The sequence below is a fragment of the Micromys minutus genome (assembly GCF_963924665.1).
Source record: "Micromys minutus genome assembly, chromosome: 9".
Lineage (NCBI taxonomy): Eukaryota > Metazoa > Chordata > Mammalia > Rodentia > Muridae > Micromys > Micromys minutus.
In genome coordinates this window covers 56930161-56954057 of record NC_137978.1, presented here as the reverse complement: position 1 = coordinate 56954057, position 23897 = coordinate 56930161, and the positions used below count along the sequence as shown (strand labels likewise).

Below are 23897 nucleotides of genomic sequence, written 5' to 3'. Positions count from 1 at the left end.
CTTGTGGTAATTCTCATAAAGGACAGCATTTAATTGGGGCCGGCCTACAGTTCAGAGGTTTGGTCTGTCTCAATATGTCAGAAAGCATGAGAATTCTACAACTTGATCTGTAGGCAACAAAAGGAGACTGTGAGACAATGAGACAATGGCCTGGCTTGAGCATCTGAGACCTCAAAGTAACCCACTTCCTCCAACAAGGCCACACCTCCTAACAGTGACATTCCCTATGGGCCTATGAGAGACATTTTTATTCAAATCATCATGACTCCTAAGGTAGAGAATATGGAATGAATGAATGAATGAATGGATGAAAACTGAATGAATGAATGAACCATATTGTGGTTAGCTGCAAGCATGATACAGGATTCTTCATGGAAACCTCTTAAGCAGAGACACAGGAAGGCAGAGGATGGAAGACAATGATGTAAGCTTGAGTTGGAATAGATGAAATCCTCAGGTGTCCCACTAGGTAACCCTGTGGTTTTAGGCAGCTGAACCTTTCTATGTGCTTCAGTGTCCTCAACTACAAAGCAGATACCATTACAGGACTAACCTTCAAGGGGTGCTGTGGGTGAATGCCTATTAGTATCTTAGCATAGGTTTACATATCAACACCAAGTAGTATTACCATTTGACTCACCTTCAGGAAAGTGTCCAACTCACTCCAGTTGTGGAGAAAGAGGAACCCTCCTCCATTGCTGGCGGGATTGCAAACTGGCACAACAACCACTCTGGAAATAAATCTTGTGGTTCCTCAAAAAATTGGAAATCCTACCTAAAGATGCAGCTATACCACTCCTGGACATATACCTAAAAGATGCTCTACCATATAACAAGGACACATGCTCCACTATGTTTATAGCAGCCTTATTTGTAATATGCAGAAGTTGGAAACAACCCAGATGACCCTCAACTAAAGAATGGATACAGAAAATGTGGTTTCATTTATAAAATGAAATACTATTCAGCTATTAAAAATGAGGACATCATGAATTTTTTTAGGCCAGTGAATGGTACTAGAAAATATTATACTGAGTGAGGTAATCTAGACCCAAAAGGACATGCATGGCATAGAGTCACTGATAAGTGAATATTAGCCAAAAAGTTCAGAATACTCATGATACAACTGACAGACAATATGAAGCTTAACAGGAAAGAACACCCAAGTGTAGATACTTTAATCCCTCTTAGAAGGGGAAACAAAATAATCATAGGCGGCAGAGAGAGGAATGGAAATGGGCGGGAGAGGGGAGGGGGTAGTATGATCAAATATGGAGGGAGAAAAGAGAGAAGCCCAGGGGGTCAGGAAAATGAATGGAAATATGAGCAGTGTTGGGTGGGGGCTTGGGAAAACTCTAGAAAGTTCCGGAGACTTGGGATGCAAGAGGTTCCCAGGACCCAATCAGGAATATCCTTAGCTAAAATGCCCAATAGTGGAGAGACAGAACTTGAAGAGACCACCGCCTCCAGTAGATAGATATGGCTACAATTGAGGCATGGGGCCATCCACCCATCTTCCAAATTTTTGACCCAGGATTCTTTCTGTCAAAGGAAAATGCAGGGACAAAAATCTGGTAGACTAAAGGAAAGGCCATTCAGTTACCTGCAGAACTTGGGATCTATCCCATGGACAGGCACCAAACCCTAACACTATTATTGATGCCATGTTGTTGTTGCAGACAGGAACCTACCATGGCTGTCCTCTGAGAGGCTCTAGCAGCAGCTGACTGAGACAGATGCAAGTACTTAGCAGCCAACCATTGGACTGAGATCTGGAACCACTGTGGAAGAGTTAGGGGGATGACTGAAGGAGCTGAAGGGGATTGCAAACCCATAGGAAAAACAATATCAACTAACCTGAACCCCTGGGATATCAACCAAAGAGCACACATGGGCTGGTCCATGCCGCCCCCCACCCCAGCACATTTGTAGCAGAGGACGGCCTTGTCTGGCCTCGGTGGGAGAGGATTACATTATCCTATAAAAAAAAAAAAATCTTGATGCCCAGGGAAGGGGGATGCTAGTGGGGGTGAGGTAGTGTGGATGGTTGGGTAGGGGAGCATTATCTCAGAAGCAAAGGGGAGGCAGGAGAAGAGAAGAACTCAGGGAGGGGGAACCACGAAGGGGGGCAACATCTGGAGTATAAATAAATATAATAATAATTAAAAGAGGTTGCAGCAATGGGGGTGGCCCTCTTGGCGTGACAACAGAGACCTGGCCTTTCACTATGGTTTCCATTGTGGTGCCTTTTCACTTTGGCTTGGGTTTGTGGGGCGAGCTTTGCTCCCCCAGAATCAGCTGCTTCTAGTAAAGAATATTTGTGCCTAGAGTCTGTCACCATGGAGACAGTCAACAGAAGAGAATCCAAGATCACATCACTCTCCCCAGAGGAAAGTGAGCCCTCTCTGGCTTTGCTTTGAATTTCTGAAGCGTGACAAGAGTGTCACTTGCTACCCACTCATGAAGGATAGATGAGGAGATGAATAATCTAAGAACCTCCTAACATCTCTCTCGCCCTTGAATCTGCCAAAGCAAAGAGACGTGGGATAGATCCTGGTCATGTTTTCCACCTCAGTGGTTCCTGAGGCATTTTCTACTCCAGGCTGGAAGATTGAAAAGAAGTATTCAACCAAAGTGCTCGTTGGAAACTGGGTAGAAGAAAGACAGAAGGTAAGGAGGAAGACCTGGCGGGGAACTAGCTCAGAGAGAGGAGTAAAGTCATTGCTATTCTGAAATGAAAGAGACAGTGCGTGGTTTGGCTTAAGGCCCTGGCATAAGGTAGGGTCTTTAAACTAGCTCAGAGAGAGGAGTAAAGTCATTGCTATTCTGAAATGAAAGAGATAGTGCGTGGTTTGGCTTAAGGCCCTGGCATAAGGTAGGGTCTTTATGTTCTACATAGAAAAGATGCATTCAAGCAATAATTAAGGTCCCTTTTTATGCCTGAAGACACCATAGCAGGGGCATTGATACAATTGTAATTCTAACAGTGTTGTCACTGGGGAATTTCAAGGTACCAGCTGATCCCCAATTCCTTTGTACTTTTAAATTTTATTGTCTGTTTGTTTATTTGGTTTTCTGGGGCAGTCTCTCTACATACCCCCTTGATGTCTTTGAACTCCTTCGTAGACTAGGCTGACCTTGAGCTCACAGAGTTCCTGCCTCTGCCTCCCACATTCTTGAGTTAATGGCATGTACCACCAGCTTTATAGTTCTCTAAAGTTTATCTTTATCCACTGGGCTGGTCACAAGGCTCAGTGGCTAAGATTAGCATGTATTGTTGTGGCAGGCAACTGGGTTTAGAGTTTGGTTCCCAGTCCCCACTGCAACTGACACACAACTCCCGGGGATCCAATGTCTTCTTCTGTCTTCCCCATGCTGTATAAACATGGTACTTACATGCATGTAAACAAACACCAAGATACACACACACACACACACACACACACACACACACACACACACACATACGTAAATCTTTAAAAAACAATAATTTGCATGTGTGTGGTATGTTTATGTGTCTGTGATCACATGCACCTGTGCACTTGCATGCAGATGCCTGCAGAAGCCATGAGAGGGAGTCCGATCCATTGGAACTGGAGCTACAGGCAGTTATGAACGGCCCACTGTGGGTGATGGGAACCAAAGTTTGTCCTCTGCAGGAGCAGTAAGCACTTTTAACCCTGGGTCATTATTTTTACTTTGATTTAAAGAATTTCTGCTCTTCTCAGCCTAGCCCTTCTCTGATCACAGCACCTACTGAAGCAGGCATAGCATCCCCTGCAGTGATGTTACTGGCTATGTTGATCCTCACTGCACTGGTTCCACAAGCCCTCCTGCCCATGTCCACTTCTAACTCTCCAAACAGGACAGTTCTTGGTGTTGGCTTCCACTCAGTGGGATACTTGAAACTGAACCTTTACCCTTTTGGCCAGCAAGAAGTCACTTAGAGTTTTGCCAGGACTGAGCCTGAGTAGTTCAATTGGCACAGTGCTTATCAAACCTGCATGAGACCTGCCCAGACTTCAATTTCCAGAGGTGTAAAAACTAGGTGAGGTGTTGTATTGCCTGTACTTAAGGATCTATATTTCAAGGTCATTCTTGATAACAAATCAAGACCTAAGCCAGTCCAAGATTATATGTGTGTCTGTCTGTCTGTATGTATGTATGTATGCATGTATTATGTATGTGTATATGTATGAATGTTTATATGTATGTATAGTAGGTATGTATGTATATATATATATATATATATATTTCTTTTCAGCAATTCCCAGACATCCTTATATATAATCCTGGGACATGGAAAACAAAATAAGGTAAAACAGAACCACCAGCTTAGACCTCAGGAGAACAGGGAAAGCTGATAGTAGCTGTGTGTCATCCTTCAGACAGTTATCCAAATCTCTAGAAGACCTAGGATTTGAGGACCTTAAAGAATGGGGTGGACTAAAGTCTAAATGCTGCAAACTTTACTTCAGTTTTAGTGTACTTTATTTTACGCATGAAGCTAGCAGAAAGGCAATGATCCAAGAAAGGCTGTTTGAGTCCAGGAAAAAACATGATCAGAAAATCATGTACATAAATGTCAGTAAGTATATACTAAACACTAACCGAGTAGCCCTTTCCCAAAACTCTCAGGACAGACCAATTCAAACACAATTGCCTAGCACATACTACAGATGACATCTGGGATAGCATGAAAATAAGGCAGAAGTCCACATCCAGACTGAGGGTACCCTGTGGACCACATGCAGAATATTCCTTTACCAGATTGGGTTTTATAGCTATGTTCTGACATTCAACAAGAATAAATATGTCTTAAAAGTTGAATGCAAATGTTTCCCACAGTTCCCCTGGGCATTTCTCACCATTCTTTTAACTGTGTTCCATCACTTTGGACTTGAAAAGATTGTTTCCAGGCTGGAGAGATGGCTCAGCGGTTCAAAGCACTGGCTGCTCTTCCAGAGGTCCTGAGTTCAATATCCAGCAACCACATAGTGGCTCACGACCATCTGTAATGGGATCTGAAACCCTCTTCTGGTGTGTCTGAAGACAGCTACAGTGTGTTCATATAACTAAAAATCGATCAATTTTTTAAAAAGATTGTTTCCATGAAGAACATTAGTCATCACCAGACATGGCTCGAGTCATCATTAGCTTCAACTGTGATTGACGGATATGAGGAAGAGGAGCACCAAGGCGTGCAAAAGGAAATGACCAGATCGAGTTACGGTTCCTGTAGAAAAAAAGCTGCAAGGGACTTCAGTCTGTAAATAACCAGTCACAGTTCCTATAGGAGAAAGCTGGAAGAAAATAAGGACTCTCTCAAACAGGAGACAGTGAGTAGAGAAGCCCAAAGGTGGTGCATACCCTTACTCCTAGCACTTGGGAAGCAGTAGAGGAATCTCTTGTGGAGTTGAAGTCTGATCTATGTAAGGGGCCTCAGGCCACCCAACACCACATAGCTGCATAGTGAGACTTTGTTAAGTGAATGTAGGGACAGGGGTAGAATAAGGAAAAGGTGGGGGGGGGGGAGGAAGTAGAGGAATTTAATATAACACATGAAGACAAACGCTGGGTTTGGTGACCCATGTCTATAATCTCAACACTCGAAAAAGCTGGGCAAGAGGGTTGTAAATTCAAGGCCAACATAGACTATATATTAAGACCATACCAAGAAAATGAAAGAGGGAGGTGAAGTCTTGAAGGCAAATTTAGACATTTAATAGGAAGTGTGTATGTGAATATGATAAACTATAAAAAAGCCCAGGCAAGATGTGTTCTAAGAAAAAGCTTGAGAGTGGCATCAGCCTTCATTAACAGCTGACTCCAAAGACCAGCTATCTTAAAAGAAAAAAGTTCTCTCCCTTGTATATATCTGGTCAACAATGAGTGAAAGAATTTGTGCTTTTATTTTTTTTTTTTTTTCAGCAATGAAAAAATCATTAGACATTCAAAGGAAAAGGAAAGCATGGCAAAGGAATAAACACGATAGCAAAGTCTCTCTAGATAAAGAAAGAATATCAATGAGCATGTGGCACCTTTAATTCCAGCACTCAGTACCCCCCCCAAAAAAAAGTTCAGAATACCCAAGAAACCATCCACAGAACTTATGAAGCTCAAAAAAAAAAAAAAAAAAAAAAGACCAGAATGTGGATGTCTCAGTCCTTCTTAGAGGGACACACAAAACAGGAGAGGAAACACAAGGTCAAAATAGAGGAGCAGGGATTGAAAAAAAAAAGATCTACAGAGACTGCCTCACCTGGAGAACCACCCCATATGCAGCCACCAAACCCAAGCACTATTGCTGATGCAAGAACTGTTTACTGGCAGGAACCAGACATGGGTGTCTCCTCAGAGGCTCTCCCAGAGTCATGCAGATACAGATGGGGATGTTTGCAGCTAAACATCAGACTGAAAATGGGGACCCCAATAAAAGAGTTAGAGAAACAACTGAAAGAGCTGAGAGGCTTACACCCTCGTGGGAAGAACAACACCATCATCAGCCAAGGCACTGAGGTGGAGAGAGTGACTGGGAGAGGGAGCATCTTCATGAAAGCAACTTGAGGGGGAGGAGGGTGGGAGTGGGAGTAGGAAGGACTTTGAAATATAAATACAGAGAATATCCAATAAAATTGGAAAAAATAATTTCATTCCCAGTAGAATTAAACAAAAATTGTAAGTGATCAGTAAATAATAATTTCTTATTCAAATCCAAAGGAATCCAAGTATATTCTGAGTTTTGGTTTATACTTATGCATTAATCCAGCTATACTGGTACTGGTAATTGCACCATCTCTACAGGAAACTCTTCTATTTGGTGAAGCCAAGTAAACATTTTATAGAGGACTTCTGTACTATTTTTGAATAATTTCTAGATAAGTATAAGATTATTTCAAAATAAAATATCTTTAAAAATATCTGGCACTCAGAGGTAGAGGCAGACAAACCAGTGTGAGACTGTGCATCTTCTGTGAGGTTATGGCTGGCCTGGTCTACATAGTGAGATCCTGTCTCGAAAATATATATATTTATATCACAGCTTGAGGAAAGGCATGGCTTTGTGAACTTTAAGAAGTTCGAGGAAGGGCTGGAGAGATGGCTCAGTGGTTAAGAGCACTGATTGCTCTTCCAGAGGTCCCGAGTTCAAATCCCAGCAACCGCATGGTGGCTCACAACCATCGTAATGAGATCAGATGCCCTTTTGTGGTGTGTCTGAAGACAGCTACAGTGTACTTATATATAATAAATAAATCAAATAAAAGAAGTTTGAGGAATCCCAAGGACATGTAGAGAGAGACACATTGATGTTAACTATAGCATCAAACTATTAGAAACCAAAGACACAGGGACTTCTGAAAACATGAGAAGCACGGGTGGGAGAGATGGCTCAGCAGTTAAGAACACTTGTGTGCTTTTGCAGAAGACCCAGGTCCAGTTCTCTGCACTCATGTGGTGACTCACAAGCACCTGTAACTCCAGTGCCAAAGGGTCTTATGTCCTTTTTTTTGATGTTTAACCTCCAAGGCAACCAGACTATGCATATGGTACCCACACATACATGCTGGCAAAACATTCATATACATGAACTAAATAAATCTGCAGAATGAGGAGGAGGAGGAATGAGGGGGAAGAAAGAAAGAAAGAAAGGAAGGGAAGGAGGAAAGGAGGGAGGGAGGGAAGGAGGGAAGAAGGGAAAAAGGAAGGAAGGAAGGAAGGAAGGAAGGAAGGAAGGAAGGAAGGAAGATAGAAAGACCATGAACAATAACATGGCAGGTACCGTAATGATAACTTACCAGAGTGTATATCAATGGAGGTTTTTCATCAAAAAACCTAGAAGCAGTAGGAAAATATATTCAAAGTAAATCATAAGAACTGTCAACTGAGGATTCTGTAGCTCACACAACTGACCTTTGAAAATGAGGAAGTGACAATGGTATTTCCAAGTAAACAAACACTGAGGGAGTTCATCACCTGGCGATCTGGAGAGCCAGAGTCACACCTTCTGACATAATCAAGTCAAGATGAAGGGATGATAGCTCACTTAACCAAAAATACACAAAGATAAAAACCAATATTACATAATTTAAATTTGTAACTAACTGTTATTTCCTACACAATTTAGGGGAGAAACATATAGAAATTATAGATCTATGCGAATGAACACAGAACTTATACTGATGTCATTGATGATAGCAGTAAAACAAAAAACAGGACATGCTAGATGGCTCCATGCATTAAGGTGCCTGTCCCCAAGCCTTATGACCCAAGTTTGATCCCTGGAAGCCACATGGGTGTAAAGGGGAGAACTGACTCCCACAGATTGTCCTCTGAGCTCCACATGCATGCTTGGCATGTTCCACCCCAGCCACCTCTGCTCCCATGCATTTAAATAAATAAAATGTGGCAAGTTTTGATAATGCACACAGTTCCGCTCTCATCTGAGGAAACCTATGTAATAACCAATTCAATCAGGAAACAGAAATTCTAAAATCTTGCTGCTCAGTTGCTGCAACAAATTGAGGTTTTGTGTCGTCCCATCTGCACATTTAACTAATTGTTGCTAGAAGTTTACAGTTTTTGACAGTCCTTATACTGTGCGTGTTTCTTCATATAAACCGTAGGTTTGGGCTTCTCAAGTTTTTGTCTATATTGGTAGAACACTGCCATTGTGGTTTACTGGGAAACTCACTTTCAGAATGCTGCGTGCCCATCAGATAGACGATGAGGGTGCAGGCGTGAAGGCAGATCTTGTGTGGGGAAGGTAAATTTTAAAGATAGGTTTGCTTTGATGCTGGAGATGGAAGACGGGCTCTTGTGAATTCTAGGGAAGCACTCTGACATTGACCTATATTCCCAGAGCCCTGAAAATATAATTTAAAGTTTTTAGCTGGGCATGAGGCTTTATACCTTTAATCCCAGCACTGTCGAGGCAAATGCAGGTGGATCTCAGAACCCAAGGCCAACCTGGTTTACAGAGGGAGTTCTAGGGCAGTCAAGGCTTACACAGAGAAACCCTGTCTCAAACAAACAAGTGTTATTCATTTGCATGTATTTGGGAATGTGCCTTTGATGACACACTATGGAGGTGGGGAGAACAATTTTTGGAAGTCAGTTTAAAAAAAAAAAAGAAGAAGATTGGTTTATTTTATTTAAGAGTGCACTGTAGCTGTCTTCAGACACACCCGAAGAGGGCATCACCATGTTGTTGCTGGGATTTGAACTCAGGACCTCTGGAAGAGCAGTCAGTGCTCTTAACCTGAGACATCTCTCCAGCCTGGAAGGCAGCTCCTTTCTTCGTGAACTCTGGTCATCAGGGTTCGTCAAGCACCTCCGCCCGCTGAACCATCTTGGCTGCCCTGTTATTTTAAGTTGTAGAGATTTCCTTCTTGAATGGAGCACAGATTTTCATGGCCTTAAGATGAGTGAAAGCAAACACAGAAAACATAAAAGCAGATTGTGTCCGTTTGATCTGAGACTCTTGCTGCTGACTGCATTCTCATGGAGAAGTGTGACAGCTCTCTAATACAGTCACCTTACACTTTGTTGAATGCTGTTGTTGTGAGAAGTTTCACGTCCTGTGGTTCAGGGCTTGATCGCTTCGATTTCCAAAACTTTGTATTTCTACATATCATAAGAAATTACAGTACCACTTTATTTAGTCTGAATCTGTTTTTGGCCTTGAAATAAGTCTTCACGTGTTTAAAACATGGGCTGGACAGATGACTCTGCAATTAAGAGCCCTAGCTGCTATTCCAGAGAACCCTGGGTTCCGTTCCCAGCACCTACATTGTGGCTCACAACCATCTGTAACTTGATGTCCAATCCGGACCTCCACAAACACAGTACACAGAGACACTTGAAGGCAAAACACTCTTACACGTAAAATAAAAGCAAAAACAATATCTCTTATAAAACTATCTCAAGCTCGGTGGTGTTGGTGCCTCTAATGTCCGCACTCAGGATGCAGATCTCTGAGTTCAAGGCCAGTATTGTCTACAGAGTAAGTTCTAGGACAGCCAGGGCTAAACATAGAAACCCTATCTCGAAAAAAAAGAGAAAAATAAAAAATCTCAGTGCTACACATTTAACAATCAAACATAAGGTCAATATGGAAGCAAAGGGCTTGAGCGCCACCACAAACTGTTTAAACATAATGTACGCAAGTATCTCTCCATCTGACGGAAGGAGGATACAAGTTTCTCAAGCGCACGTGACAAATTACTAGGACCATGTCATAAGTTACTTGCAACTAAAAAACGGAAAACAAACAGGCAAAAACCCTGAAATCAGACAAAAATCCTTTCCATCACCATGTAGGATTTAAATTAAAAAAATCAGGAAGCTGGCAGGAAGGTGAAGGAGAGAGAGCCCAGGCTGGAGGAGGCAGGCTTGGCACGGAGCAGGGCAAACAGAGCGCCCGTCTCTGTCCCCGCCCCCAGTAGGCGGGGCAGTGCCCGGGGGTTCCCCGTGCGGGGTAAAGCAGCGGGGACGGGGGCTGAGCGGACCCCACAGGACAGCGGATGTTGCCACCTCCGCCTAGGAGCCAGCGAGGCTGCAGGCCCTGCGAGCCCGTGCCTGTGACAGACAGCCAAAGCAGCGTCGGGGGAGGGGCAGCGGCGACACCATGTGTCCTGGCAAGATGGACAGGGACGTAGTCAAATTCATTGAAAGCAAACCTGGGTTACAATCCTAGGAGGACTCAATGAATTTGTTGCCAAGTTTTATGGACCACAAGGAACATCATATGAAGGCGGGGTGTGGAAAGTTAGTGGCTTTTCCTGATAAATAGCCTTTCAAATCTCCATCTATAGGATTCATGAATAAAATTTTCCATCCCAACACCGATGAAGCGTCAGGAACTGTGTGTTTAGATGTAATTAATCAAACTTGGGACTCTATGATCTTACCAATATATCTGGGTCCTTCCTGCCCCAGTTGCTGGCCTATCGTAACCCCGAAGATTCTCTCATTCATTGGTGATGCACGGAGCAGAAGAATTAAAGAATACATCCAGAAGTTCGCAACGGAGGAGGCTCTGGAGGAACAGGACATGTGACAGCTCATAGGAGAGCTCTGTGTCTGACTTCTCAGAAGATGAGGCCCAGGACACGAAGGTGTAGAAGAAAAGGTGGGCTGGAGAGATGACTCAGGGGTTAAGAGCACTGGCTGCTCTTCCAAAGGTCCCGAGTTCAATTCCCAGCAACCACATGGTGGCTCACAACCCTCTGAAATGGGATCGGATGCCCTCTTCTGGTGTGTCTGAAGCTGGAAACAGTGTACTCATAACATAATATGCATAAATAAATTTAAAAAAAAAGAAAAGACATCTGCTTTTCAGAAAGATTATTAGTCCTAACCTTGAGAAGCAGACTCTAACATTCATATTTAAACAAAGACATTTTTATTACTAAACAAGTTTTTATAAATAACAGCATGATATATATACATATACATCATATACGTATATATCATATACATATACACATACACATATACATCATATACATATACATCACCCTTTAGATCTTGATTTCTTGGTTATTTCTCAACCTGAGGTGTATAGCACATTCCCACAATCCATTTCGGTAGCAATATGTAGTCCGAATGGAAGCACTCATGAGCCCATTTGGCCTACTCAGCCTGTGTGCTGCTGAACTGTGAGATGTCCGCTCCGATAGATAAACATGAGAAAAACAGAAAGTTTGCTTCTCTTTATGGATGGTTCCAAGGAAACAAACCACACCTATCGGCTCTTGGAGATGGAGCGTGCTTTCCCACAGTGGAAAGGAAAGGGCTGGGACGCGAGCTTTGAGAGTCCGTGAAGCCTCTCTGTCCCGGCCAGCCGCCCCCTATCCCTAAGTGGCCTTTGTGAGGAGCAGTGTGAGACAGAGAGTTGATGAGGAGTGGGACTTGGGGCTTTGGGGGTTTTTTGACTCCGATTTAAGAGCATTTTTCTAGGTAGAGTCCTGCCCTCCATGCTATTAGACCTGCAGCTACATTGGTTTTGCCTTGGAGAACACTTAGGAAGCATTTTCTGAGTCCATTTCCTTTTGGGGTCAGACAGTTTGTCATCCAGTAGAGTGTTCTGAGAGAATGGGACTGGAGGAGAAAGGTGACCGGAAGACGCAGAGCGACATCTGATCCTAGCGCTGGGCCCGTTGGAGTCCATTTGTCCTGAACTGACAGGGCTGGGGAACTGGCAGCCCGTTTGGTTTGGTTTCTTTGTTGTCCTTTCTTTTTTTTATTTTTAATTTTTTTTAAATTTGTGTTAATTGTACTTAGGTTACAGATTTAATGTTCACCTACCAAGAGACAGTCTCCTCGCTGGACAAGGCTCTCGGTGGACCATCAGATGGAGGAAGACTGGCCTTGTTGCTGGAGCCCCTTGAACTCCAGCCTTAGTTTTTCCTCCTGGAAGTTGCCAAACTGCTTATGGGAGTGGGTAGTACGGTTATTTGAGACCCCAAACACCCTAAATTTGATATGGGTTATAGTTGAAACAAATGGAAGTTTTTGTACCAAAGTGGCTCGAGATGGGGAAGAACCACTTCTTGTGAATTGTCACTTGCTCAAAAAGCACAATCAGTCTTTCCTTTGAAAATCTACGTAAAGTACAACTTTTTTGTATGATGATTTTCCTAAATAAAAAGACAAAGCATTTACTTATTTCAATGGTTAATTACATGCATGGGGCAAAAGGTTTCTTTGGGGGGGAAAGCAGGTCTGTACTTCTGGGGTTGGTTCCCTGGGCTGTCCCCTGGCACCCTGGCTTGTCCACAGGCGGCTTTAACTGTGTGCTGTGTAACCTGGCACTGTCTCCTCTGTTGTGGTTAGGGGATTTCTGCTGGCACTTGCAGCTTGCTTCCCTGCGAATTAGCTCTTTGCTCATGATGTAGCCTTCGTGTGGGTGCTACCTAGGGCAGGCTTGAACTTGAACTGCTAGGTGGTGATTGTGAGTTCAAACAAGAAAAGTGTACTTTTTTCAATGACTGTATGAAAATAGCATTCTGATTACCTGCCCCTCAATTTAAAAAAAAAAAAAAAAAAGTTCAGATTAAAAACAGATGAAGAAGAAAGGGTTGGGGATTTAGCTCAGTGGTAGAGCGCTTGCCTAGGAAGCACAAGGCCCTGGGTTCTGTCCTCAGCTCTGGGGTGGGGGTGGGGGGAAGAAAGAAAAAAGAAATAAGTAGCAAGGCTGAAAAGATGGTTATCAGATAAGAGCAGATTTTATCTTGCAGAGGACCCAAGTTCAGCACCCACCCCCAGCAGCTCACAACCACTGGTAACTCTAGCTCCAAGGTGTCAACACCTCTGGACTCTGTGGGCACCTGCACACACACACACACACACACACACACACACACACACACACACACACGGGAGGGGGGCAGGATGTAGTACATTTGCTATAATCTCAGCTTTCAGGAAGCTGAAGCAGAGGGCTAACCTGGACTATATAGTGAATCTGAGACCAACCTGGGCTATATATCTATAAGGAGAGGGGCACAAAACCATGAAAACAGGAATTGGCTAATTGCAAACATCGACAAAGGGCTGGAGAAATGGCTCAGCAGAGGAAAGTGCTTGCTTGTCCTGTGTCACAGCTTACTTTTTGTGGTTGTGATAAATGTCTGACCAAACCCAGCTTAGGGAGGAAAGGGTTTATTTGGCTAACATGTCCCAGTCACAGACAAGCCGAGGCAGGAAGTGAAGCAGGAGGAAGGGATGCTGCTCATTGGCTTGCTTCCCGTGGATTGCTCAGCCTCCTTTTCTATATAGCCCGGGACTACCAAAGTTGGCATTGCCCACAGTGGCATGGCCACTCACAATCAATCATTAATCAACAAAAGGCTCCCACAGACTAGTCTACAGGCCAGTCTCATGGGGACATTTTCTCAGTTGAAGTTCCCTTTTGTTCCAGATGATTCTAACTCAGTGCCCAGTTGACAACATCCGACAAGCACATCGTGTAAAGCTGGTGACCTGAGTTCAGATCCCAGAAATCTGTGTAAAACGCTGGCTGTGGTGGCAAATGTGCGATCTCAGCACCTATGGCCACAGGGGAGAAAAAAGGACTAGCGTCCTCTGAGGCTCGAGGGCCAGCCCAGGGTGGACAGTGCAGTGGCCAACAATAAGAGACACTCTTTGAACAAAGGGAAGGCCAAGAATGACACCAGATGTTTTCCTGTGACCACCACATACACAACATGCAAACATAGAACAACATGTGCTTTACACCTCACATACACAAACTACATACACCATACACAACACACACCAAACACTTACATACAGCTTAGACACCATACACAACACACACACTCACACCAAACACTTACATACAGCTTAGACACCATACACAACACACACACTCACACCAAACACTTACATACAGCTTAGACACCATACACAACACACACCAAACACTTATATACAGCTTAGACAAACCATACACACTACACAAACCATAAGAACTTCACACACCATATGCTTCACACATGCCACACTGACTACACACACCATGTACTCTGCACACACCATACATACTACGTACATGCACCCTATATTGGACACATCATATACTTCACACAGACATCATACATTTCACACATGTCTATGCACTACACTATACTACACCATATAATCCACACATGCTGTACACACTCACAAGCACTAATAGATATTTTTAAAAGGAAAAAAAATGGGCAAAATTCATCGTCTATTGATAGACCAAGAAAACAACTTTAAATAGTAAAATGAAAATGGGGAGTCACTATACTAAAAATTATTTTTCTGAGATTTGATTTTTGTTTATGTTTATGCAATTATATGCCACATGCATGTAATGCACTGAAGGTCAGAAGAGGCGATAAGAGCCCTGGGAACTGAAATCACAAGAGTGTCTCTGTGGCATGGGTACTGGAGGCTCCTTTCTTCTGCCAGAGCAGCAAATGGCCTTAACCATTGAGCAATCTCTCCAGCCCCTTGAAAAACTGGAAAATCAATATGTAAAGAACAAATTCCTAGAAACACGCAATCTATCAAACGTATTTCTAAATGAATAGAAAAGCCAGAGATGGATATATAATGATCAGGAAACTGGATTTGTAATCAAAACCATCAAAACCTTAAAGAAAACTCCGAGACCGAGAACTTACTGGGAAACGTCATCAAGCATGGAGAAAAAAAAATAGGACGAAAATAAAAAATAAACACTGGAGGCTGAAAAGAAGGCTCAGCAGTCAAAGCAGCTCTTCTAGAGGACCCACCCACGTGATAGCGCAAATGAATCTGTAACTCCAGTTCCAGGGAATCCAATGCCGCCCTCTTCTGGTCTCTGTGTGTACTGCATCCACATGGCGAACAGACAGGAATCCAGGAAACACAGGCGTTTTCTTTTTTAAAATTTTAAGAGGAGGAAATAAGATGAAAAGATAAAGCCAGTATTACTCTGATATAAAGGTTGAAGATGTGAGGGGAAAAAATCAAGTCCAACCAGTAACCTCTTAAGAATATGGTGCAGTAGGTTGTGGTGGCAGAAATCTGTAATCCCAGCACAGAGAAGCCTGAAACAAGAGACCCACCTGAGTTGCTATGTCAAAAGAAAAAGAAGAGAAGATGAAGAATGGAAAGGGGAAGGAGAGGAAAGAAAGAGAGGAGAGGAGGAGAGAAGGAGAAGGGAAAAAGGAGGAGGAGGAGGTGGAGGAGGAGCAGCAACAAGAGCTAGGGATGTAGCTCAATGTTAGAGCCCCATCTACCTTCCTCACGCTTAATCTGGTATGTGGGAGGCCTAGGCAAGAACATTCCAAGTTTGGGGCCTGCCTGAGCTGTATACCGAGACTTTATCTCAGAATAAAAAAGAAAGGAAAGGAAGGGAAGGAAGGAAGGAGGGAGGGAGCGAAGAAGGAAGGAGGGGAGAAAGGAAGGAGGGGAGGGAGGGAAGGAGGGAAGGGAAGAAGAAAGGGAGGGAGAGAGAGAAGGAGGAAGGAAGGGAGGGAAGGAGAGAGGAAGGAAGGAAGGGAGGGAGGGAGAGAAGGAGGAAGGAAGGAAGGGAGGGAAGGAGAGAGGGAGGAAGGGAGAAAGGGAGAGAGGGAGAGAAGGAGGAAGGAAGGGAGGGAGGGAAAGAGGGAGGAAGGAAGGGAGGGAGGTAAAGAGGAAGGAAGGGAGGGAGGGAGGGAAAGAGGGAGGAAGGAAGGGAGAAAAGGAGGAGGGGAGGGAGAAGGGGAGAAAAGAAGGAAGGAAGGCGGCAGCAGGGAAGGAAAGACAGAGCATAATACAGGGTCTCACCCACAGACAACAAACGAACTTCAGGCAACAAATAGAGTCAGGAGCTAGACAAAGTCCTGCTCATGGGTGGGCTCCTAATTGGTTATCTAACGTTAGCAGTCACCCCTGAAGTTATATACATCTAATGTCAGCAGTCACCCCTGAAGTTACATACATCTAATGTCAGCAGTCACCCCTGAAGTTACATACATCTAAGGTCAGCAGTCACCCCTGAAGTTATATACATCTAAGGTCAGCAATCACCCCTGAAGTTATATACATCTAAGGTCAGCAGTCACCCCTGAAGTTATATACATGCAAGTAGCACTAAGTGTACTGGGCAGGATGTATTTATACACCTAGGTAGGTGTGTGCATGCATGGGGGTAGGGAGATGGGAAGAAGGGTGTGTGTGAGTAAGTAGGTGTCTTATATAACAACAATTTCTTTAAAAGAGACCAGAATTTCTAGAGTGCACAATGTGGGGTGCATGGTAGGGGTTGAAGAGAGGAAAATGAATGGGTGCGTGTTTTGTTTCAACTAAACAAAATTTTAAAAATGTTTTAAAGGACAGGAAAAGGTGGCACCAGGATGGCTCAGTGGATAAAGGTGATTGCTGCAAAGTGTTACGGTCTGAGTTTGATTCTCAGATCCCACCTGGCAGAAACGAGAACTGATTCCCAAATTGTCATCTCACCCCCAAAATGCACCAGACACATATATACACCACATGCCCCCTTACTCCATCAAATAAGTACATGTCAAAATTGTTTTAAGGGGCTAGAGAGATAAATATCCTAACAATTAAAAACATGCATTGCTTTCCCAGAGAACCCAGTTTGATTTCTAGCACCCACATCAGGCAGCTGCCCCCCACCTCTATATTTCCAGCTCTATAGAGATCTGACACTAATGGTCTCTTCAGGCACTGGTACATGCACACACTATGACACACACAATTGTTATAATTGATAAAAAATAAAAATCATTTTAAAAATGGAGCTGGAGAAGTGACTCAACAGTTAGATGCATAGTTGTTCTGAGGACCTGGATTCAGTTCCTAACACACACATAGAGGCTCACAATTACCTGAAACTCTATTTTCAGGGGATCCAGTGTCTTCTTCTGACCTCTAAAAACACTGGGCACATATGTGGTATATGCAGGCAAAACACTAATATATGTGAAATAAAAATGAATAAAACTATTAAAGGTTTTTTTATTCTTTGAGAATTTCTTACAATATATTTTGATGTTAAAAATAAAATTAAAAGGCTGGATAGATGGCTCAGTGGTTAAGAGCACTGACTGTTCTTCCAAAGGTCCTGAGTTCAATTCTCAGCAATCACATGGTAACTCACAACCATCTAAATGGGATCTGATGCCTTCTTCTAGTGTGTCTGAAGATAGCTATAGTGTGCATACACACATAAAATAAACAAATCTTTAAAAATTAATATTTTTAAAAAATAAATAAATCTAAAAAAAATAAAATTTGAGGACTAGGAAACATGGCTCAGTAGTCAAGACTACTAGTTGCTCTTCTAGAGAAGCCAGGTTCAGTTCCCAGAACATACATGTAAGCTCACAGCCACCTGTAACTCCAGTTCTAGGGGAATCTGATGGCCTCTCCTGGATATATATGTATGTATGTATGTATGTATGCATATGCGTGTGTGTATGTGTATGTGTATATGTATATAATTTTTTAATGTTTTTAAAATGAGAGGAGATAGGAGTAAAAAGAATTGAACACACATAGTCATATGAGCTGCCAGCTCTTCTTCTGTTCATAACTTGAAAAGAATGGGAACTGAGGGCTGAAGAGATGGCTCAGTGGTTAAGAGCACTGACTGCTCTGCCACAGGTCCTGAGTTCAAATCCCTGGAACCACACAGTGGCTCACAGCCATCTGTAATGAGATCTGATGCCCTCTTCTGGCGTGTCTGAATTCAGCGACAGTGTGCTCATATAAATAAAATAAATAAGTCTTGTTTAAAAAAGGAAAACTGAGATTCAGAAGGCGGTTCCTGTACCCACATGCAGAGCAACATTATTCACATTTAGCCAAGAGAGAGGCACACAATGGAGGTACTCACCCATGGAGAGACGGATCAACAAGTTATGACAGCCTTTATGAGAAAGGAAACTCTGTACATTCTTCCGCATGGGTGAACGTTGAAGACAAAGTGAAATGAGTCAGGTGTGATAGGACAAACGCTACTGCTTGCCTTTCTGGGTGTCCAGAATATGCACATTCATAAAAACCGAAAGTAGGCATGTCCAAGGTAGCAAAAATGGGGGGCTGGTGTTTGGGATTGGGGACCTTTTGGATAGGAATATTGAGGGTGACTGGATAAGAATGGGGACTACTTAATGCCACTGCGCTGTATAGTTAAAAACAAATGACTAAACTTGAGCCAGGCCTTGGTGGTGCAAGCCTTTAATCCCAGCACTCAAGAGGCAGAGGCAGGAGGATCTCTGTGAGTTCAAGGCCAGCCTGGTCTACAGAGTGATGTTCAGGTCAAACAGGGCTACACAGAGAAACTCTATCTTGAAAAATCAAACCAAGCCAGGAAAAAAAAAGGAAAAAAGAAAAAGAGAAAGGAAGAAAGGAAGGGGTTGGAAAATGAGGAATGGAAAGGAGAAAGGAAAGGAAGAGACTTACAGAATAGGGCAATGGTCGATTATGTTTGAATGGCCCTTTCACAGGGGTCACATACCAGGTAACCTGCATGTCAGATATTTACATTATAATTCATAAAAGTAGCAACACTACAGTTATGAAGTAACAATAAAAATAATCTTAAAGTTGTAGGCCAGCACATATTCCATATACTAATGCAGCTGTAATAATAATTGAATGAACGTGTTGTAGCATTAGGGAGGGTGGGAACTACTAGCATGAAGGAATGCCAGGAACAATGGAAGAAAGCACAGATCTGGGCTGGAGAGATGGCTCAGTGGTTAAGAGCACTGGTTATTGTTCTAGAGGCCCTGGGCTCAATTCTCAGCTCTGACATGGTAACTTACAACTTGTCTGTGACTCCAAGCTCCAGGGGACAGGAAACCCCCCTATACACATACATGAAGGTATAACATTCAGGCACATAAAATAAAAATAAAAATTGAAAAGAAAGAAAGAAAGAGGACAAAAGAAAGTGTCCAAGTGAGTCTGAGACAAACTCTGAGACCCTTAGCTCAACCCTTCCTGTGTTGTTTGGTGTCCCGGACGTTTTTATTCACTCTCTGTCTACCTATCCCTATCTTCGGATGGGGGACAAAGCAGGGGTATGAGAGGCAGCATCTCAGATGTTCTCATGAATATATGTTCTTTTTCCAGTTTACCAAAGCCACTGACCACAAGCCCCAGTGCATTTACAGGAAGGAATATGTTCCCATCCCAGACCACAAACCAGACTACATTTCCCGGTGGTATTCGAGTAGGAGAGTGGAGGTAAAGTGACCTTTATTGGCAGGTGGGAGTGTTCCAGAGGCTCTGGGATACTAGCACTCCTGGGTACATCAAGGAGGGTCATCTCCTGCCAGGTTTTGGTGGGGGACAAGCTTGTCACCATTCATCCTTAGGACATAGTTGTGCTCGGTGCCAAAACACTCCGAGAATCCCAAGTGAGAATCCTGTTTTGCTTTGCAAGCCTGTTGACTTCCCTTCCCATCTGCCTGACACCTGTTCAAACTTAGGCTGGTGGTAGGAAGGCGTGAAGTGTGGTTTGTGAGATTCAGCGTATTGTAGTTCAGGAAGGGACCCTGGAGATCAGCTATTCAGAATCCAAAGGCAGGGAACAAATTCTTTCAAATCATGTGGCTTGATGGTGAAGGTGAAAGGGAGTGGCTTTTCTATAGATTGGACCATACATGTATCTCTTCTTTTTGTTTAACTTTAAAAAATTATGGGGCTGGAGAGATAGCTCAGTGGTTAAGAGCTTTCAGAGCTATTACAAAGAGAAACTGTTTCTCAAAAAAGTTCTCTGAGATCCCACTACTACATCCACACACAACCAAACAACCAGAACTTCCTTCCTCAATGTTCTCTCTGTTCCTAAGGATTCACCACGCCCCATCCCTCCCTCATGGTTCATAGGCTATCCCTGGCCTGCTCTCTGCTACCTCGTGTGGCCATATGTGACATTGCGCTCTGTTTATGAAGCCACATTTTGAAGTCTGGGATTCAGAATGTCTACAGCCCATGACAAACAGACCTCCCCTCAATCAGTCCAGCTCCCTAGGATTCCCTTCCAGGCTAGAAGGATTTCCTTAGGAATACTCCGGTTTCAGGCAGGCATCCCAGAGGCAGAAAAGCACAGCTTTCTCCCTTCTGGTGGATAACTCCTCACCAAAGAAAGGGCTCCTTGCTTTGAAGCTGAGGGCACCATAAATCCTTCCTGGGGGAAGGTGATCTACAGATATTTCTCTGGTTCTCCCAACAGCAAATGAAGGAAATCTGAGGCCCAAATGCCCCCTCGCCTTGGATATAGGCAACTAGGGCGTCAAGGCAACACTGAACAAAAGGGTCTGATATCAGATCTCAAAGCTACACTCTGAGTGGTCTTGACAGCTTCCATTCAGTAGAGCATCCTGCCTTTAATTTTAATTTACTGTTGTGGCTCACCCTAGGGAATAAATGGACTTGGCCAGAGAAGTGAGAGCTGCTAGCTTGGGTATTGAAAGAGGATGGTCCCAGTGAGATCGACAGTTCTGTGGCTCTTGGGAGTCTCTGGTGACCAGTGGAAACTTCCTCTCCACTGGAGATTCTTGACCAGTGTTCACTGACCTCATCCTGGGCTGGAAGGGACACCTTGCTCTAATGGATAATGTAGGGGCTATGTGTGTCTTTCTAGGGTCTCCCATACAAGCACCTGATCACCCATCACCAGGAGCCCTTGCACCGCTATCTGATCAGCACCTATGATGACCACTACAATCGGCACAATTATAACCCAGGCTTGCCAGCCCTGCGTACCTGGAATGGACAGAAATTGCTGTGGCTGCCAGAGAAGTCCGATTTTCCCCTTCTTGGTACTTTGATAATTGGAGATGTTTTTCCCCCTGTGTTTGGTCAATAAGGGAACCACAGAAGTACAGGGCTGAGGTGTGCTCTTATCACAGACAAACACCTACAAAGAAAAATGAACTGCTTGTTGCTTGAGACTACACCTGCTTCCTTTCCTTGACATCAGGGATAATCCTGTAATGGCAGCCTCACCTCTACGTCATGGGGCCTATTTACCAGGAGCAAAGGTGGTCAGAAACAATACACTCCCACTCCTCTGCCCAGACTCTATGCACAGTAATTGAATCTTTCTTGGAGTACCTAGGGAACTTGGTGGTGTCAAGCATTCATTTTTTCCCTTCAGGCTGCTGATATTCCAAGATTTATTTTATTACTAAGTAAGACAAGATTGAATAAACAAGATAGGGGTGTATCCTGTATAAAAACATGAATCAGGTAGGGGTAGAGCTTTTGAGGAGTCCTTTTATGACTTCTCTGGCCTCTGCTCACCTTGCTAACCTTATTCCTTTTGTAATTGCCTGGAAAAAAAATGACAGGAGTGTGGACAACTGTGCTTCCCACTTGTTGGCTTTTGTACCTCACCCCCAGCAGCTCCTAAAGATGTTTCCATTAGCACAAAACTGCCACGCCGGGCAACTACTGGGCCATTCCAGAATGAGATGGCTTTCTTGCTCTGATGGACGATGTGACTGTGTGTGTTCTCTGTAGAACAGCTTGGCCTCAGACTCACACAGATGCCTGCCTCTGCCCCCCACCCCCAATTTTGGGAATAAAAATGTGTACCACCACTGGCCCTCCCAAGTGTTCTTACAACCACTATGCTATGTACAAGACTCCTGGAAGCCCTGTGTCACCTAACCCTGGTTTCTCTTGCAGGACCTCCCACAAACTATGGACTGTTAGAGAAACTGCAGCAAAAGTGGCTTGTTTCAAAGACTGCCCTGAAAGAGAGCATTTATACTACATCCTACCCCAGGCTGCCGGTGTGTGCTATGTCCAGGAGGGAGCATGCCATCCCAGTCCCTCCTCCTCGACTGCAGCCCATCCCACGCTTCTGAGAACTACAGCTCCTCTTGTAGTCTGGCCAGAGCCGGCAGAGGACCCACAGCCTCCCTGGACTTGATAGATAGCAAACATCTACAGATGTACCCAAAAATTAATTGTGGGCCACTGTTTTGGGTGGGATGTGGGAACCTCTTGGAATAATGATTTGTTTTTATGGAACCTTCTCTCTAAACTCATAGATTGATTTTGTTTACACGCCATAATTAAAGCTTCCTTACATGACTGTCAAGACAAGTGTGTACAGAGGACAAGGAGACACTATAGGAGAAAAGCAGAAAGGTCATGAGTCCATTGCACTGGTCACTGTGGTCTGACAAATGCTTTAGGGGAAGAAGGATTTGTTCTGGCTCATGGTTCCAGGGTACAGCTCATTAAGCTGGGGAAGGCATGGGGACAGAAGCCGGAGTTAGCTGGTCCCTTGCATCCCAAGTGATAGTGGGTTCAATATTCACTTCTTTTTGCCTCAGAATCCTAGTCCATGAAGTGATGCCACCTACAATCTTGAGCATCACCCACCGGCATGCCCAAAGCTTATCTCTTATGTGAGTCTAGAGATGTCAAGTTGACCATCAGTATCAATGCCATCACAAGCCCTTTTAAAATGTGTTTGTTTATGTGTGTGCATGTGTGTGCATTCCTAAATGTGGAGGTCAGAGGACAACTTGTATGAGTAGATTATCTCCTCCTAATGTGTGGCTTCTGTGACTTGAACTCAGATCGTCAGACTTGGCAGCAAGTAGCCTTACTCAATGAGCCATCTCAGCAGTCTTGTTTTATTTTACCATATTCAACAGAAAGGAAAACTGAGGCACAAAGAGGCCACAGCTTCCCTTAGATCTTTACAAGTTGGTATGTACTTTCAAGGGATGTCAGGCCCAAGGGGGAGAAGCATTCTTGGCTCTGAGACCCATGAGGAAACTGCAGAGAATAGGGACAGTGACCTGAGGACTGTGTCACAATAGCAGGTGACAGGAAAGAACTCCATCTCACTGATTTTGGCAGGCTACAGAATGGGTATGCTGGCACAAAGTGAGTCATGGGACATTGAGTTCTCAGATCTTTTGGGGGTTCTGGGGAGGAGAGATCTTTAAGGATGTTGGAACAAAGTAGATTTCATAAAAGAAACAAAACAGTCTTGTTCTCACCCAGAACAGTGGTCCACCCACCATGGGGACTTGTCACAAGTTAAGAATATGATTCTAATTTGGCACCTTTTCCCAGGATATTTTTCATATTCACTGAGGGGAGGGCGGGTTCAAGCATGTGCACATCATAGAATGTTAATGTGATCAGAGGACAACTTACAGGAGAAGTCTGTTCTCTGCCTTTACCATGTGGCCCCCAGAGGATGAACGCAGGTCATCATGCTGGCAGAACAGTTCCAGTCCAGTCTTTCTCTCGAGAACCTTTTCCTGCTATGAATCCCCATCTCCACTCCAGCTGTTGGCATCCACTACTGTGGGTACAATGCCCTGTATATAGATGATGCTTAAGTGAGTGACTGTGAATAATCTGTTGTCTTTTGGGATGCC

General features: G+C 43.8%; 1 protein-coding gene and 1 pseudogene across 3 annotated transcripts; both read left to right on the top strand.

Moving 5' to 3' along the window:
• Window positions 1–2559: 2559 nt before the first annotated feature.
• Window positions 2560–22358, top strand: CFAP107 (cilia and flagella associated protein 107; the record flags this gene model as incomplete). Of its 2 annotated transcripts, XM_080921032.1 has the most annotated exons (4): window positions 2560–2670; window positions 19612–19725; window positions 21128–21305; window positions 22177–22358. In XM_080921032.1, the coding sequence occupies 4 exons, from the start codon at window positions 2560–2562 to the stop codon at window positions 22356–22358; spliced, it is 585 nt and encodes a 194-aa protein (XP_080777158.1). The 2 variants fall into 2 exon arrangements, with proteins under 2 accessions (XP_080777158.1, XP_080777159.1); XM_080921033.1 differs by lacking the exon at window positions 19612–19725.
• On the top strand, window positions 10820–11123 carry LOC308424913 (ubiquitin-conjugating enzyme E2 H-like; annotated as a pseudogene). Its single transcript has one exon. The product of its transcript is annotated as a ubiquitin-conjugating enzyme E2 H-like (transcript).
• Window positions 22359–23897: the final 1539 nt, after the last annotated feature.